The sequence below is a fragment of the Monodelphis domestica genome, chromosome 4, assembly GCF_027887165.1.
Source record: "Monodelphis domestica isolate mMonDom1 chromosome 4, mMonDom1.pri, whole genome shotgun sequence".
Lineage (NCBI taxonomy): Eukaryota > Metazoa > Chordata > Mammalia > Didelphimorphia > Didelphidae > Monodelphis > Monodelphis domestica.
The window spans coordinates 294,242,613-294,257,057 of NC_077230.1; the positions used below are offsets into that span (position 1 = coordinate 294,242,613).

Genomic DNA, 14,445 nt, shown 5'->3' on the forward strand with positions numbered 1-14,445 from the left:
ACCTAACTGCCCCTATTTTATTTATTTAATGACTTTGTCCTTTGCTCTATTGGAGAGGTGTCCTTCAAAATACAGTGTGATCAAGATCATGGATTGTGATATAACTTTGAACTACTACTGAGGATTAAAAATAAATCAGAACATAAATCCTGAATGTTAGGTTATTTGTTGCTGGTTCTGGTCTGATGCCCATTCTATTTCAGTGATAGTTTAATTTCTACAATATTATTTCAAATTTATACTGAAGGTATTTAGATGCCTATGAATTAATCACAAGGTCTAATTATTCCTAGACCTGTTTAGAAAAGACTGGATATTTATAATTACCTAGAGAAGAACAAATGTTTCTTTCAAAGTTGGGCCAGTACTTAGAATTACAGCAAATCTCTTTATGTGAAACTTTATGACTACTGATATTTATTTGAAAAGATGTATTAACTAGGCTTTTATATTTCAAATGATAAGCAGCTGAGCATCTTTCAACCCTCCCCCAAAAATATGGGTTAGTCCTATGAGGACCTAACTGAGCACCCTTAAGTCACTGTTTGTTGTTTGACATGGTGAAAAGCTTATGGCAATAGATGGGCAGATTTTTCTCAATTTCTTAATGCAGTTTTCATGCATTAGGAGAATAACATCACAATGCTAAAACCTCTCCCAGACTATCTAATCTCTCTCTCTCTCTCTCTCTCTCTCTCTCTCTCTCTCTCTCTCTCTCTCTCTCTCTCTCTCTCTCTCTCTCTCTCTCTCTCTCTTGCTCTCTCACTCTCTCATCTCTGTCTCCTGTTCATATTTACTTTTTAAAAGCATTTTAAAATGGTATTTTCCTTAAAACTCTCCACTTATTCAGTATGATTTTTAGTAGTTATATTTATTTAGTTCTTAAAAGGCAAGGATACAAATTGTTCTAATTAGCAGGGAGAGGCAGTAATGGGAAGCAGGATGAAGTTTCCAAATATTATACCAAAAAATTCCAAGCCAAAGTAAATATTCATTATTTAATATTGATATGGTACTATAACTTTTCATTATGCTTGCCCACAATTAGACACATTATTTCACCTTAATTTTGAAATCTTTTGTGATTATAAAATCTCTTTTCCAACTGTTTGATGAATTAGTTCTATTACTTTATTTGGAAAGCTCATTGCAGTACATATAAGATGTATACAAGATCATGACAGGATGTTAGAAATAAATGCACCTAGATATTTTCTCAGTTTTTTATGACTTTCTAAACCATTTTCTCTTCTGACTACTAGAGCCATGCCTGCACAAACTAAATAAAGCACTCTATTTACAAACTGTAGAAAAAGCCAAATTGGGTGCTTTATTTAAAGTGCCAGAATTCCCCATTTGGCCATGTTATGGGATTAAAGATTTAGGCCTGGAAGGACCTTTGAATTCTTCATAAGTTGACACACTTCCCCTTTTGTAAATCATTTAATTCATCTAATTTAATCATTTAATAGTTCATTTGGCTATAACAATTTTTCAACCTGAGCAATATTATGGAAAGGCTTGATATACAGTAGGAATTTAGTGTTTATTGAATTGGAATACATGACTGACTTTTTTACATGTGATTATTTTGTAAAACTCATGAAAGCTCTTTTATATTAGTTTCCCTCTCTGTTAAAAAATGCCTTTTCTGGTTATAGAATTTTCATGATGTAATGAATTAATCAGTACACCATGCTCTGAACTGAAATTGATTTTTAGTGTTATTGTAAATGTAACAAGAAAATGTACTTTCAGAAAGTGAGAAATTATGTCTTGCTCAATACTTGTTAACTGGCCAAATACTTTTGAATAATACTATTCTCTCCCATATAATTTACACAAATCAAACTAAATTACTTATCATCCCTTTGTACACTTGATGAACTTTCTGATTTCTTTGCTTTACTAAAAGTGTTCTCTAAGCCCAGGATTTTAGTTTTACCTCTTCTTCTCCATCCTTGAAAATTTACTTGCCCTTAAATACCACACCTCATGGCCTTTTCCCAATTCTTATCCATCTTGACCTCTCTGAAGTTTTTAACACTATTGATTCCCCTCTTTTCCTTGAAGCACTTGTCTTTCCAGTTTTTCTCCTACTTGACTGACTGATCCTTTTCTGCATCCCTTGCTAGACCATCCAAATTATAATCACTAGCCATGGATGCTCCCAACCCAAGACTCTATCCTGTGCCATTTTCCCTTCTCCCTCTATACTATTTCACTTGGTGCTCTCCTCAGCTCCCATGGATTAAGTTAAGAGGAAATTAGGTGGCACAGTGTTGGAACAGTCTCTCTGTCTGTCTTTCTGTCTGTCTGTCTGTCTCTCTCTGTCCCTCTCTCTCCCCCTACCTCCCTCCATCTCTCTCTTTCCCCTCCCTCCCTCTCTCCCTCCTTCCCTCTCTCCTCTCTCTCTCTCTCTCTCTCTCTCTCTCTCTCTCTCTCTCTCTCTCTCTCTCTCTCTCTCTCTCTCTCTCTCTCTCTCTCTCTCTCTCTCTCTCCCTTACTTTCTCTTCCTCTCCCTCACTAATTCCTTGGTATCCAATAAAACTGACCTCCTTGTCATTCCTAGCATGCTGTTTCTCCTTCTCCTGATGTCCCTGGTTTCTTTCAACCCCTAGCTAAAATTCTATCTTCTATATAAGAAAAAAAGCCTTTATCAGTCCCCCCTAAAGAGTAAGTATTCCCTCTTTTTTATCCCCAGTATGTCTTTTTTTAATCTTGTATATACATAATTGTTTACATGTTGTCATCTCCATTTTAAGAGAAGGGGGTGGTTTCCCCCATTTCATTGTATTCCCAGCACTTTACACATTACCTGAAACAGATTAGGTGTCCAGGAAATACTTGTTGATTGACCAACCTCTTCCTGGAAACTTTCCAGACCTACTCAATCTTTATTCCAGTTCTCTATTCTAATTTGATCCCACATACTCCTTAACAGCACTCCTAAACAAGTGTCATATTTTATTATACTATGTGTCATCACTCCCCACCCCAGATTTGTGTTGAAGCTCAATAAGGACAAGAAAAACATCATATATGAACATTTTATGTCCCCTAGTTTAATGTTATTATTGTTGGTCACTCATATTTAGTCATCTGACCCTTCATGAGCCCATTTGAGGTTTTCTTAGCAAAAAATACCAGAATAGTTTTCCATTTTCTTCTCCAGTTTATTTCACAGATAAAAGGAAACTGAGACAATTAGGATTAAGTGACTTGCCCAGGGTCACACAGCTAAATTTCTATGCTTGGAATTAAATTCAAGCCTTCCTAATTCCAGGCCCAGCACTCTATCTATGGCACCACCTAGCTGCCCCTCTTATAGTATCTATTCATAAAGATTTGTTGAATTAAATTCATTTTCTTAAAAGTACCTGCTGAAGAACAATAGGATTTAACTTTTAAAGAGACCTTTAAAAGGCTTCTATACCCAAACCCCTCATATAATAAGGGATCACAAAACTCATTCAAGATTCAAGAACCCATTTCTTCTTTACCACAATTCCAATGGCATTTCCACTCTACCACATCCTCTCTACTGTAAGGGTCTTTCATATTCCAACATGTCTATGCTTGCAGATGGAGCACTTGAAAATGGAGTGATAAGAGGGATCCAGACCTGTGTTTTAGTTCATTGGGAAACTCTCAGCATGAAAATTCCTTCCCTAAGTGCATATCACTCTGTAATTTGCAATATTAGGCAATTCCTTGGAGCACTGACAGAGGTTATGAGGTTAAACTCACAGCTACACAACTACTACCTGTCAGAGCCAAGATTTACTTCCATCCTCATCTTCCTAATTCCAAGGCCTCTTTCACCCTCTGTCTCCTCTCTCCTGAATCGTTCTTTGCATTAGTTTAATAAAATTAACAGAATCCATTTGGGCAAAACTAATGTTGGATTAATTTGCGAGTTCATTTGTAGGTGACAATTAGTACACTTACCATGTACAAATGGCTGCTATGGAATGTTAGCCCATTTCTAACAAATTTGTGAGTTTCTTTAATAAGTGTTGTGGCATTTTGTTTTCAAATGATGGCATTTTTTCATTAAAGACATAACAGGCAGAAAAGAGTGTTAATGAGGCATGATCTACATAAAAAAGGTTTTGATGGGCTTTTGCAAGGAAACCCCTGAAGCCAGTTTTATAAACTCAACTTAATTAATAATGTCATATAATCATTAACGTTTCTTTCTTTATTTGTCCCAGAAGGCCTTCATTAAAAAAAAAACTCACCATTTTGCCAATAAAGTTTTTTCTTATCTCAAAGATAAAAAGTAAAATTTATTTTTAAAGGTTTCTGATGAAAAAAATCAATGTCCGGATAGATCATGACAGCCAAAAATATACTAAACTATAGTAAAATATTCAGATTAATTACAAATTCCTCTGAATTATTTTTAAGGGATTAAGTATTTCTTTGATAAGAACTTATCCTCTAGGGAAAAGCAGAATTTGAACTTGTAATATAAAAATTAATATTTATATTTCATTGAAAGTTCAATGAATAAATATACTTTAACAAATTTTCTTTCATAAAATAAAGATGAGCTGTTTCTATTATGATATGAAATTCTTATAAATTTATAACAAAGCCTTTGACAGATTTTTAAATTACCTTCTTTTTATATGTGGCTTTGTGGAAATATTTCTATAGCTTACATGAAAATGCTGTGCTGCTAAAGCTTTTCACTGCTGACAATTCTGCAATTAGCCCTTGATAAAAAATAATAAGTGTATAACAAACTTCAGGGTCGTGCCTCCTGAAAATTTGAAGTAATACACCTAAGAAATATTTTTGTGAACTTGCAATGAGATAGATAAATGAATCCACAGACATTTTTCGTTCATTTTCTCATTATAACTGTTATTAATCAGGATTTGAAGAGCAACCTTGGCAGACACAATAATAAGCTAGAAATATGAATCTTCAGGTGAAAGCTCAAAGCTAAATGGTGGAAAAGTTCTTACCAGAGTCATAAAAAAAGAGAGGGAATACTCAGGTTTATAATTAGAAGGTACATTAGCGACAATGAGAAAGACTGAATTGAGGGGCAACTAAGTAGCACAGTGAGCATCCTACCTGGAGTCTGGAGGATCTGAGTTTAAATTTGGCCTCAGACACTTCCTAGCTGTGTGACCCTGGATAAATCACTTAATCCCTATTGCCTCACCCTTGCTGCTCTTCTATCTTACAACTGATTCTAAGACAGAAGGTAAGGGAAGTTTTTTGGTATTTTTTAAAAGGACTAAAGTTGTATCTAACCACAGTATTCCAAAAACATGATTGGGCCCCCAAATAAAAATCAAACTAGATGCTAAGAATTTTGTTGACCAAATAACTACTTGTCTATATTTTTCATAAGAAAAGCTTCAATCAATAAATAAACATTTATTAAGCACCTACAATGTGAGAGGCATTGTGCTAAGTACTAAGAAGATTATATTTGAATTAGTTCAGTTCTCCCTCAGACATCTCTTTCAACTACCTGATTTTTCAGATGAGAAACCTAAGAGATTAAATAACTTTTTTCAAGATCTGAGGTGAAGAGGTCAGTGACTTATCCAAGGTGACACAAATATGTGTTAGATTCTTGTCTAGAACCAGTTTTTCTGATTATGAGTCCAATGTTCATTCTATATATTGTGATGACACAGAAATTTGTATCTGAAATTAGAGTTCCTGAAGATTTATAATTCTTAATTGTTTATTAATTATTAGGGAATTAATCATCTTTAAAGATTAACAAGGTAAGGTTGTACAGACACAGCTTTTGTATTTATTGAGTTCCTCTCATATGTCTAGTTTCATTTGTGTGTTAAGATGCAAAATTATATGGCACAGCCCCAGTCATTCAGAAGCTTGTAGTCTAGTTAGAAAATAGAAAACAAAACTCAGATGCATGATAAAGAAAAAAAACAAAATTTTCCACTGTGGATTTCAGAGAAGAGAGATCAGTGAATACTGGACTTGTCAGAGTTTTCATGGAAGAAGTAAGTTCCAAAATAGACCTATGGTAACACAATAAATAATGATAACTACTGGCATTTATGTAGAATTTTAAGATTTGAAAATAATTTACATACATTACCTCATGTAATCCACATGGCATCCCTGTGAGGTAAATGCTATTATCTCTAATATATTGACCAGTAAACTGGACCTAGGAGAAATTAATGGCTTGCTCAAGATTGCACAGCTACCAAATTGCTGAATCCAAATTTGAACTCAGATCTTCCTGACTCCCAGTACAATATTCTCTCTGCTGAACCACTTAAATAAGTATGCTTTGCAGGATGGGAAGGATGCAGTTTTTGTAGGAAAGAGAATCTAGGTGGAGGAACCATAAACAAACTAATATCAAAATTCACTCATCATGTAGTGAGCATATCAGCCTAACTGAAAGAGGTAATATAACAGTGAAGAGATTAAGACTAGGCTATACAATGTGCCTTGAAAAAAGCAAACAAATTAGTTGAGATTTCATATAATGAACAATAGAGATGCTTGCCTTCACAGAATGTAAGCTTGAGTTCTGATCCTGCTTCTCACTTATGAGGTTTTGGGCGAGTTGTTTAATATCTCTAGGTTTCAGTTCCTCATCTATAAAATAAAGGGACTAGAATAGACAAGCTTTAGTCCTTTCCAGGTCTAAATCCACGATCCTGTCATCATAGAATGGCATAAAGGATAGAGACTAGGATCAGGAAGACCCACTATGAGACTTTTCCTACCATTCAAGTGTAAGAATCTTAACTGAGGTGATAGCAATGAAAGTAAAACAGAATTAGAAAACACAAGATGTCAAAGGAAGTAGTTGTAGGACCTGACTGCAGAGTGAGTAAAAGAGAAAAAAATGAGTTTAAAAATGAAAACTTATTTTTAGAATGGGATTGTCAAATAAAAGGTGATACTGCTGATATAAATCAATTAGTTGGGAAGCAGATTTTGGATGGAAAATAATGAGATTAATTTTCAATTTAGAGAGTTTAAAGGAACCAAAGGGTGTCCCAGTGGAAAAGCAGGCAGATAAGTCAAAAATATGTAACGACAATCCACGTGAGACCCTAGGAATGAAGAGGTAGATTTATGACTCAACAACATAAAATTGATTGTTAAAGTCACAAGGGGGAATGAACTTATCAAAGGAATGAGTGTAGGAAGAAAATCAATCAATCAGAATTTGTTATGTGCCTGGCACTGAAATGGGCAAAAAAGTAAAAAATGGGACCTTAAAAAAAAAGACAGAATTGCTGGGCAATTAATAAATTATTAAAGAAAAGCAATGGTTTAGGATAAACAAGGAATGGAAAAGAACAGATCCAGGAATTTTGCATATAAAGTAGTCAGAGTGCTTAATAACTACATTTATAAAGAATCCAACTAATAGTATAGGATCTAGATGACTCTAGGACAACATAATGAAGACAACAAGGGAAACTATTGTTATAGAAAAATAGACTCTAGAGTTTAAAAGTACCTTAACTTATCTAGACCAACCTCCTGCCCATTGTAGAAATTCTCTCTATGATATTGTTGCAAGATCACTTTCTGTGACATTGAGACTGCCTTTTCCACTCTTCAGTTGATCTAGCAGTTTGAAATTCTTATACCATTTTGAGACAAAATCAGTGCCTTTGTAATTCCCAGCCACTGATTGTAGCCCTGTCCTCTGGAGCTACACAAACTATGACTATGACCTCTCCTCTTTAAAAGCTTCAAATTTTGTGGAAGACAGCTTGAGTTCAGATCTTGCCTTTGATATAAATTTACTGTGTGACTCTGGGCTAGTTATTTAATTGCTTAGTATTCTACATCAGAGTTGTCAAATACACTGCCAACTGACCACAATTCAGTCAATGATACTCCTGAGTATAATTGGAAAATATTTAACAAAATAAATAAAAAATATGGTAGAGCATAAATAAATGTTAATATGTAGTTTTCTAAGCCAATATGATGCCTCAGGGATCCTTATGCATAGTTTGGTGAGATCCATTTATATTTGAGTTTGATACCATTGCTCAAGGCAACTCTTTCAGACTATAAGTTGCAAAGAAAATTATGAAATTATTTGGTAGAAGAAATTTCCTCATTGGGGAGTTCTTTATTCCAAATGAAATCACAGGTCCAGTTCCTAAACTATATGTCTCCTATTTTGTAAGATAGTTTTCATATATATCTTGTTTCCTTTGCTCCAAGCTAAATATTATTCATTCCCACAATCATTTGCTTATTAGGCATTATTTCAAGATCATCATTTTTTTGAGATCATTGTCCTCTGAAGAAACATTAATATGTCAGTTTCCTTTCTAAAATATGGTGTTCAGAAGTGAACATAATTCTCTTCATATGTTCAGGGAAAGCTGTAATTGTCATTCTAGACAACATTTTTACCTAACATTTTATTGACTTTTTTTTTCAGAAAAACCATTAATTGTTGGCTTCATATTAACCAGAGTCAGTATTATGAACCTGTGTGCCTTGTTCACCTATCAAGCCTTTCATCCTGTATTTATGCAATTTGTTAAACCAAACTAATGACTTTGCCTTTAATCTTGTTAATAACCCTGTTTTTACATGCTGATCAAGAAATTTTTGAATCCTGATTCTGTTGTCCAACATCTTTGTTATACATGCTATCATTTTTATGTCATCTGCAGATTTAGTTAGGTAGATGTCACAGAATCTCAAAGGTAAAAGGACCTAGCTTGGAGGCCACCTAATTAGACATATCCCTGAATAAGAATCCCATCTACAACCTGCCCCAAACACAATCATCCTTCACTTAAAGACCTCCAATGAAGACAAGCCAGCTTTCTCCCAACACAATCCATTTTACTTTTGGATAAATAATAATTACAGAATTATCCCCTATATCAAGTTTAAATATTGATCTCTGAAGCTCCCACCTCTTGCTCCTATTTCTTCCTTCCAGGTATAAGTAGTTCAAAGCCAATTGTTTTTTTTTTTGTCTTTAAGATACTTAAAGATATATCTATCATTACCTTCACCAAGGTACCTCTTTATTTTAATTTCTTAAAAAATTACTTTAAAATTAGGTTTAGAACAATATCTTACAACCTATACCAAGATAAGTTCAAAATGAGTATATGATTTAAACATAAAGAGTGATATTATAAGTGAATTAGGTGAACATTGAATCTCATGCCTGTCAGATCTATGGAAAAGGGAAGAATTTAAAACTAAGCAAGAAATAGAGGACACTAGAAGATATAAAATGAATAATTTTTATTATATTAAATTAAAAAGTATGAATTTGAATTCAGTTCTTCGTGACTTAAGGTCCAGTACTCTATACACTGTGCCTCTCTAGTCTCAAAAAATGCTGAATATTACCTTGTATCTTTTTTTCTATGTAAGATACGATAAATTAGAAAAAAAAATTATGAAAAAACAACCCATAAATTGGCAAAACTTAGTGTTTTCAGCAAGGATTCAATTTGAAACTTATTTTGTCTTTCTGTTTTGAAACTGTACTTACCAGAAAGGCTTGGAACTTTAAAAATTAGTATATATAGAATGGCTAGTGAAGACAATTAAATTAAAAATAATTTGGAATTGTCTGGTGGATCTGTTTTCTGTGAATGCTTGAATTACATTGCATCTGTTTATTTACTAATTGGATTTTGTAATATATTCCTCAGGTCCCAAAATGGTTGAAGTCCACAGTCAGCAATTTCAGATCAACTCCAAAGATGGCCGCCCTCTATTTACAGTCGATGAAAAAGAAGTTGTGGTTGGGACAGATAAACTTCGAGTAACAGGTTAGTAACTTTTGTAGGGAACCACAGGGCAAGTTCATTGAGTGGTGCCTGTCCTTTGAAAGAGCAATTCACATTTCTACCCGCTTACTATGTTTCAGTCAAATGAGAAAAATCTTTTAATGATGGTGGGGTTTAATGATGGGGGTCTTTATGACTGGAATTACCCTTAAAAATCTTAAAGCTTCTATTTAAATTATTTTTTGAACATCATCTGTCCCCCTACTACGAACCTATCATATTTTTATACTCTCCCATGTAATTTCACTAAAAATTTCTCATCTTCTGATGCTATGTATATATATATATATGTGTTCCAAGTAACATTCAAGGTACTTCCCCCCCCCCATTTCATTAGCCATTCACTTTTTCTCTACTCATTCTACAGTTGATCTTTGCAGGTGGTCAGTGGATAGGGCATTTAGGACTATAAAGAATGAGAAATCATAAAAGACTCTTTGATTATATATTTGGCACTGAACCTCAGGAAGGTAGCATGGTATAGTGGAAAGAGTGATGGATTTAAATCAAAGGACCTAGAGTTCAAATCTCAGCTTCATCACTTATTACCCATTTGACCTTGCACAAATCACCTAACCTATGTAGGCTTTCATTTCTTATCTACTAAATAAGAGGGTTAGACTCTATAATTTCCAACAGAATTTCTGTAATCCTAGACCCTATTAAATATTTTTCATGTTTAGAGAACTGGGTCACCTAATGAATATCCCCCAAGAACAGGTCTCCATATAACATGGCATGAGGAGATATATATGTCTTACTTTTGCTATGCAAGAACTGAATAGCATGGTATTTAACCAATCTGCTCCCACATTCTGATGAGTGTATAAGTAATTCTCGACTAACCTGAGAATTTTTCTCAAGAGTGACTTTTCTCCACTTTTCTCCTCAGTGGAGAGCTCTAGTAGTTTGTGCATCACTCTTAATACATAACATTGAATTATTTGGATATTCAATGAATTGGATAAATGTACAGATATCATGATTATCTCATACAAAGATTCCACAAATTTAGGAGGGATAATGAACACAACACACTATATGACCAGATTGGGCTAGTATATTAAACTAAATCAAATAAAAGTAAATTTAATAGGGGAAAAAAGTATATTTTTCTCAATTGAATTCATAGATTTAAACTTCAGGTACAAGATGGGAAGAGTCACTGGAAGTTTTGATAAACCAAAAATTCAGTCATTAATATGGTGCCAAAGAAGTCAATGTGACTGCTTTAAGAAAGGCTTTGTAAGGGCAGCTAGGTGGTTTTAGGGGATATAAAGCCTGGAGATTCTGGGTTCAAATCTGGCCTCAGATATTTCCTACCTGTGTGACTTGGCAAGTCACTTGACCCCAATCACTGATCTTTTCCCTTGAATGGATAATTCATATCAGTTTTGAGACAGAAGGGAAGGGTTTAAAGAACAGAAAAGAATAAAACAAGAGAACATAATATCCAGAAAGAAGTTAATACCCTTGTACTCTGACCTAATCAGGTAATATCTAGACTTCCTAGAGTTCAGATCTGGTACAGTTTTTAGGAAGGACGTTGATAAATGGAAAGGATGGTGAAGAGCCTTGAGTTCATACTATGTGAAGATTGATAAGAGGAATTAGAGATGTTGAGCCTAGAGAAGTAAAGAGTTCTCTTTTAGTATTATTATGGAAGAGGTATTGGGCAGGTTCTTCTTCAACCCAGAAAGCAGAGAGTGAGCAATTATTGGAAGTGGCAAAGCAGCAATTTTGGACTTAATGTAAGGAAATCCTAATGAGATATCTAAAAGCAGAGTAAGCTACCTCAGGAGGTAATGGATTTCCCTCAAGAGAGTGGTGATAAATGTTTAATAACTAGCTCTCTGAAATGAAAAAAATATATATATATACAGAGTATACATTTAAGTTTAATCTACATTATTAACATTCTCCTTCATTTTCCAAAGTCTAGACAATCAACAAAAGAATATCTCACACTCTGATTTTTTGAGGTGTAAATACTCACACTGAAAATTTAACATTTGGCTCTCCAAAGCTGATCAGAGCTGGTACTTCTTAGGTATGTGAATAAGAAACCCTTTAAAAATATAGATTTGACTGGGTATCCACTGAGGTCTCTTCTAACTATGAGAATCCATGCATAGCTGCCTCAGAACTTTTCTTTACTTTTCTCATCTTCAGTAGTATGAGGTATGAGGAAAAAGCAAAGGGAAACTTTTTTTCCTTCACATGCTGAAGGAGTAGTTTATGCTATCAGAGAAACTCAAATCTAATAAGAACATGTAGGACAAAAATTTTCCTGATTAAAAAATAAATTTAATAAGAGCCTAATTTCTTTGCAGCCATGCACCACTGGAGTAATATCCCTGGTTTATTATTAAAATAATTAACCTTATTTAAAGGGAATTCTTGGGTTTCTTAACCCAGTGGGCAGAAGGCACAATTGGGCAGGAACCACTGCATACTGTGGTGCAAGTGCCCACTGGGATTAAAAGAGTTTTCACTTGTTTCACTTTTCACAGTTTCTTGCCCATCACCCACACACTGAAGTGCCTCTCTCTCTATTCTTGGCAGGAATAATAGACTTATTGGAGGTACAATAAAAGTGTGAAAGAGAAGAGAAAGTGTAAGAGATCCACTTGGTCATATGGGACTTGGGAAGGGAAACTTTTCCCCAACTATCATTCTCCCTGACTCAAGGGTATTGGAGAAACTATCACAGAGTAGAGGGTACTTTCTTTCTTGAAAGTGCTAAGACTCCATTTCCTAACTCATGGACCTTATAGACTTTAGACCTAAAGGAACATTGGGGAGAAGTCTATAGAGAGCATACTTATTGTTTAACTGTGCCATTGAATCCACTGTCTCTTTTAGGGGGAATTAGACAATGACTCCTAAAATAGAAACAATACAATCAATTGTTAGCCAGGGGCCTGAAGAATCATTCTTTAATCAGATTCATGACAGGTGCTGAATAGAATTCCACTACTTAGGTTGGAATTTAGCCAGATCTCTAAATGACCATTTTTTCCCCAGAATGTTTTAACTGATCCCAAAATAATTATGAAGAGTTGGAATATCAATTTCATTAACCAGATTATAGGAAAATTATTTGGAATGGCATCAAGATCCAGGCTTCAAAAACAAAAAAGCAAAAAATTCCAACATCAGAATTATTGAATTAAGCAAATTAGACTGTGCCCCAAGAAGTACACTGACATCTTAAGATTACTCTAAGGAGGATTATCCAATCATACCAGGGAGGATGGATGAGACCTTGTCTGACCTTTTCATAAAAATTTCAGAAATGAAGCAGGATATCACCATAGCACATTTGAATTCTACCTTACCTTGTACAACCATACAGTTTGATTCAGCAGACATTTATTAAATACCAGCTATGTGCTAGAAAATGAGAATATAGGTTCTATTCTAGGATGAGAGAGGAAACCTTAAAACTAATGTTAGAGTACATTTTGTACATCTGGAAAATTTTCTCAACTTAGCAAAAAGTACTATCAAAAAATTGCACTCACAAGAAGACTATGAAGTACTTTGTGATATCAAACTATACCAAAAATCAATTTGAAAGAGATTGAAATTGTATATTATCCTGCAACACATAAACCCTACTTAAGAACAATCTGAGATTTTTATTAGAAACACAGAACCATAAGCTAATACCAATTCTGCCATTTAAATAATCCAATGGTATAAGGTTCTCAACCTTTCTAATGCCATGACCCCACAATACAGTTCCTCATGTTGCGGTGACCCCAAACCAAAAAATTATTTTGGTGGCTACTTCAAAACTGTAATTTTGCTACAGTTATGATTTGGAATGTAAATACCTGATATGCATTATGTATTCTCATTGCTACAAATCAAACATAATTTAAACATAGTGATTAATCACAAAAACAATATTTAATTATATGTTGAGAAATATTAATCCAGCAGGAGGCAACCTGAGCACTGGGGTGGGAGGTAAGTCCTGCCTGGGGAGGGGGTCTTCCTTCTTCTTCTTGTCATCTCCCTCCAGCTCAAGCTGAGGGTTCACTTTGCTGGGGTTACTCGGCTCCATTATCCTCTCTAGGAGTTATCCGCTCCAGGACTCATTCTTAACCCCTCTGGGAGCCAGCGCCCAGGTGCTCTCTCTGGGTCTCTGTTTGAGTCCGGTCTCCAAACAACAGGGTAAATTCATCACCCTTCATAGGGGGAGGGCTGATGATAAGTAACTAATATTAGTACAATGTGCAGGCAGCAGGGTCCCCATTCTTTCTGAGATCTTGCTGTAAAGTAACACGATTTCTCAGCGGCTAAAGCCATCGGGAAATATGTATTTTCCTATGGCTTTAGGAGACCCCTGTGTTTTGGTTGTTCGACCCCCGTCAGGGTTGCGACCAACATGTTGAGAACCGTTGTATAAGGAATTAACTTTCCCCTGGGGTTTTACTCTGTTACATTACAGTAGAGAAGGCATTCAGAGTTTTTTTGTTTGTTTGGTTTTGTTTTTCTTTTAAAACTCTCATGTTCCACTCTAGAATCAATATCATGTATTGGTTCCAAGGCAGAAGAAAAGTAAGGGATAGGCAATGGGAGTTAAGTGACTTGCCCAGGGTCACACTGGCCAGAAAGT

General features: G+C 34.8%; 1 protein-coding gene across 6 annotated transcripts in view; it reads left to right on the plus strand.

The window, feature by feature from the left end:
• The window catches only part of SGCG (sarcoglycan gamma), a 341,738-nt gene that overhangs the window by 242,603 nt on the left and 84,690 nt on the right, over positions 1 to 14,445 (plus strand). For all 6 annotated transcript variants that reach the window (XM_056794687.1, XM_056794689.1, XM_007495215.3 and 3 more), the window contains one exon: positions 9,678 to 9,797. In XM_056794687.1, the coding sequence (XP_056650665.1) occupies positions 9,678 to 9,797 (120 nt within the window). The remainder of the gene's footprint in view (positions 1 to 9,677; positions 9,798 to 14,445) is intronic.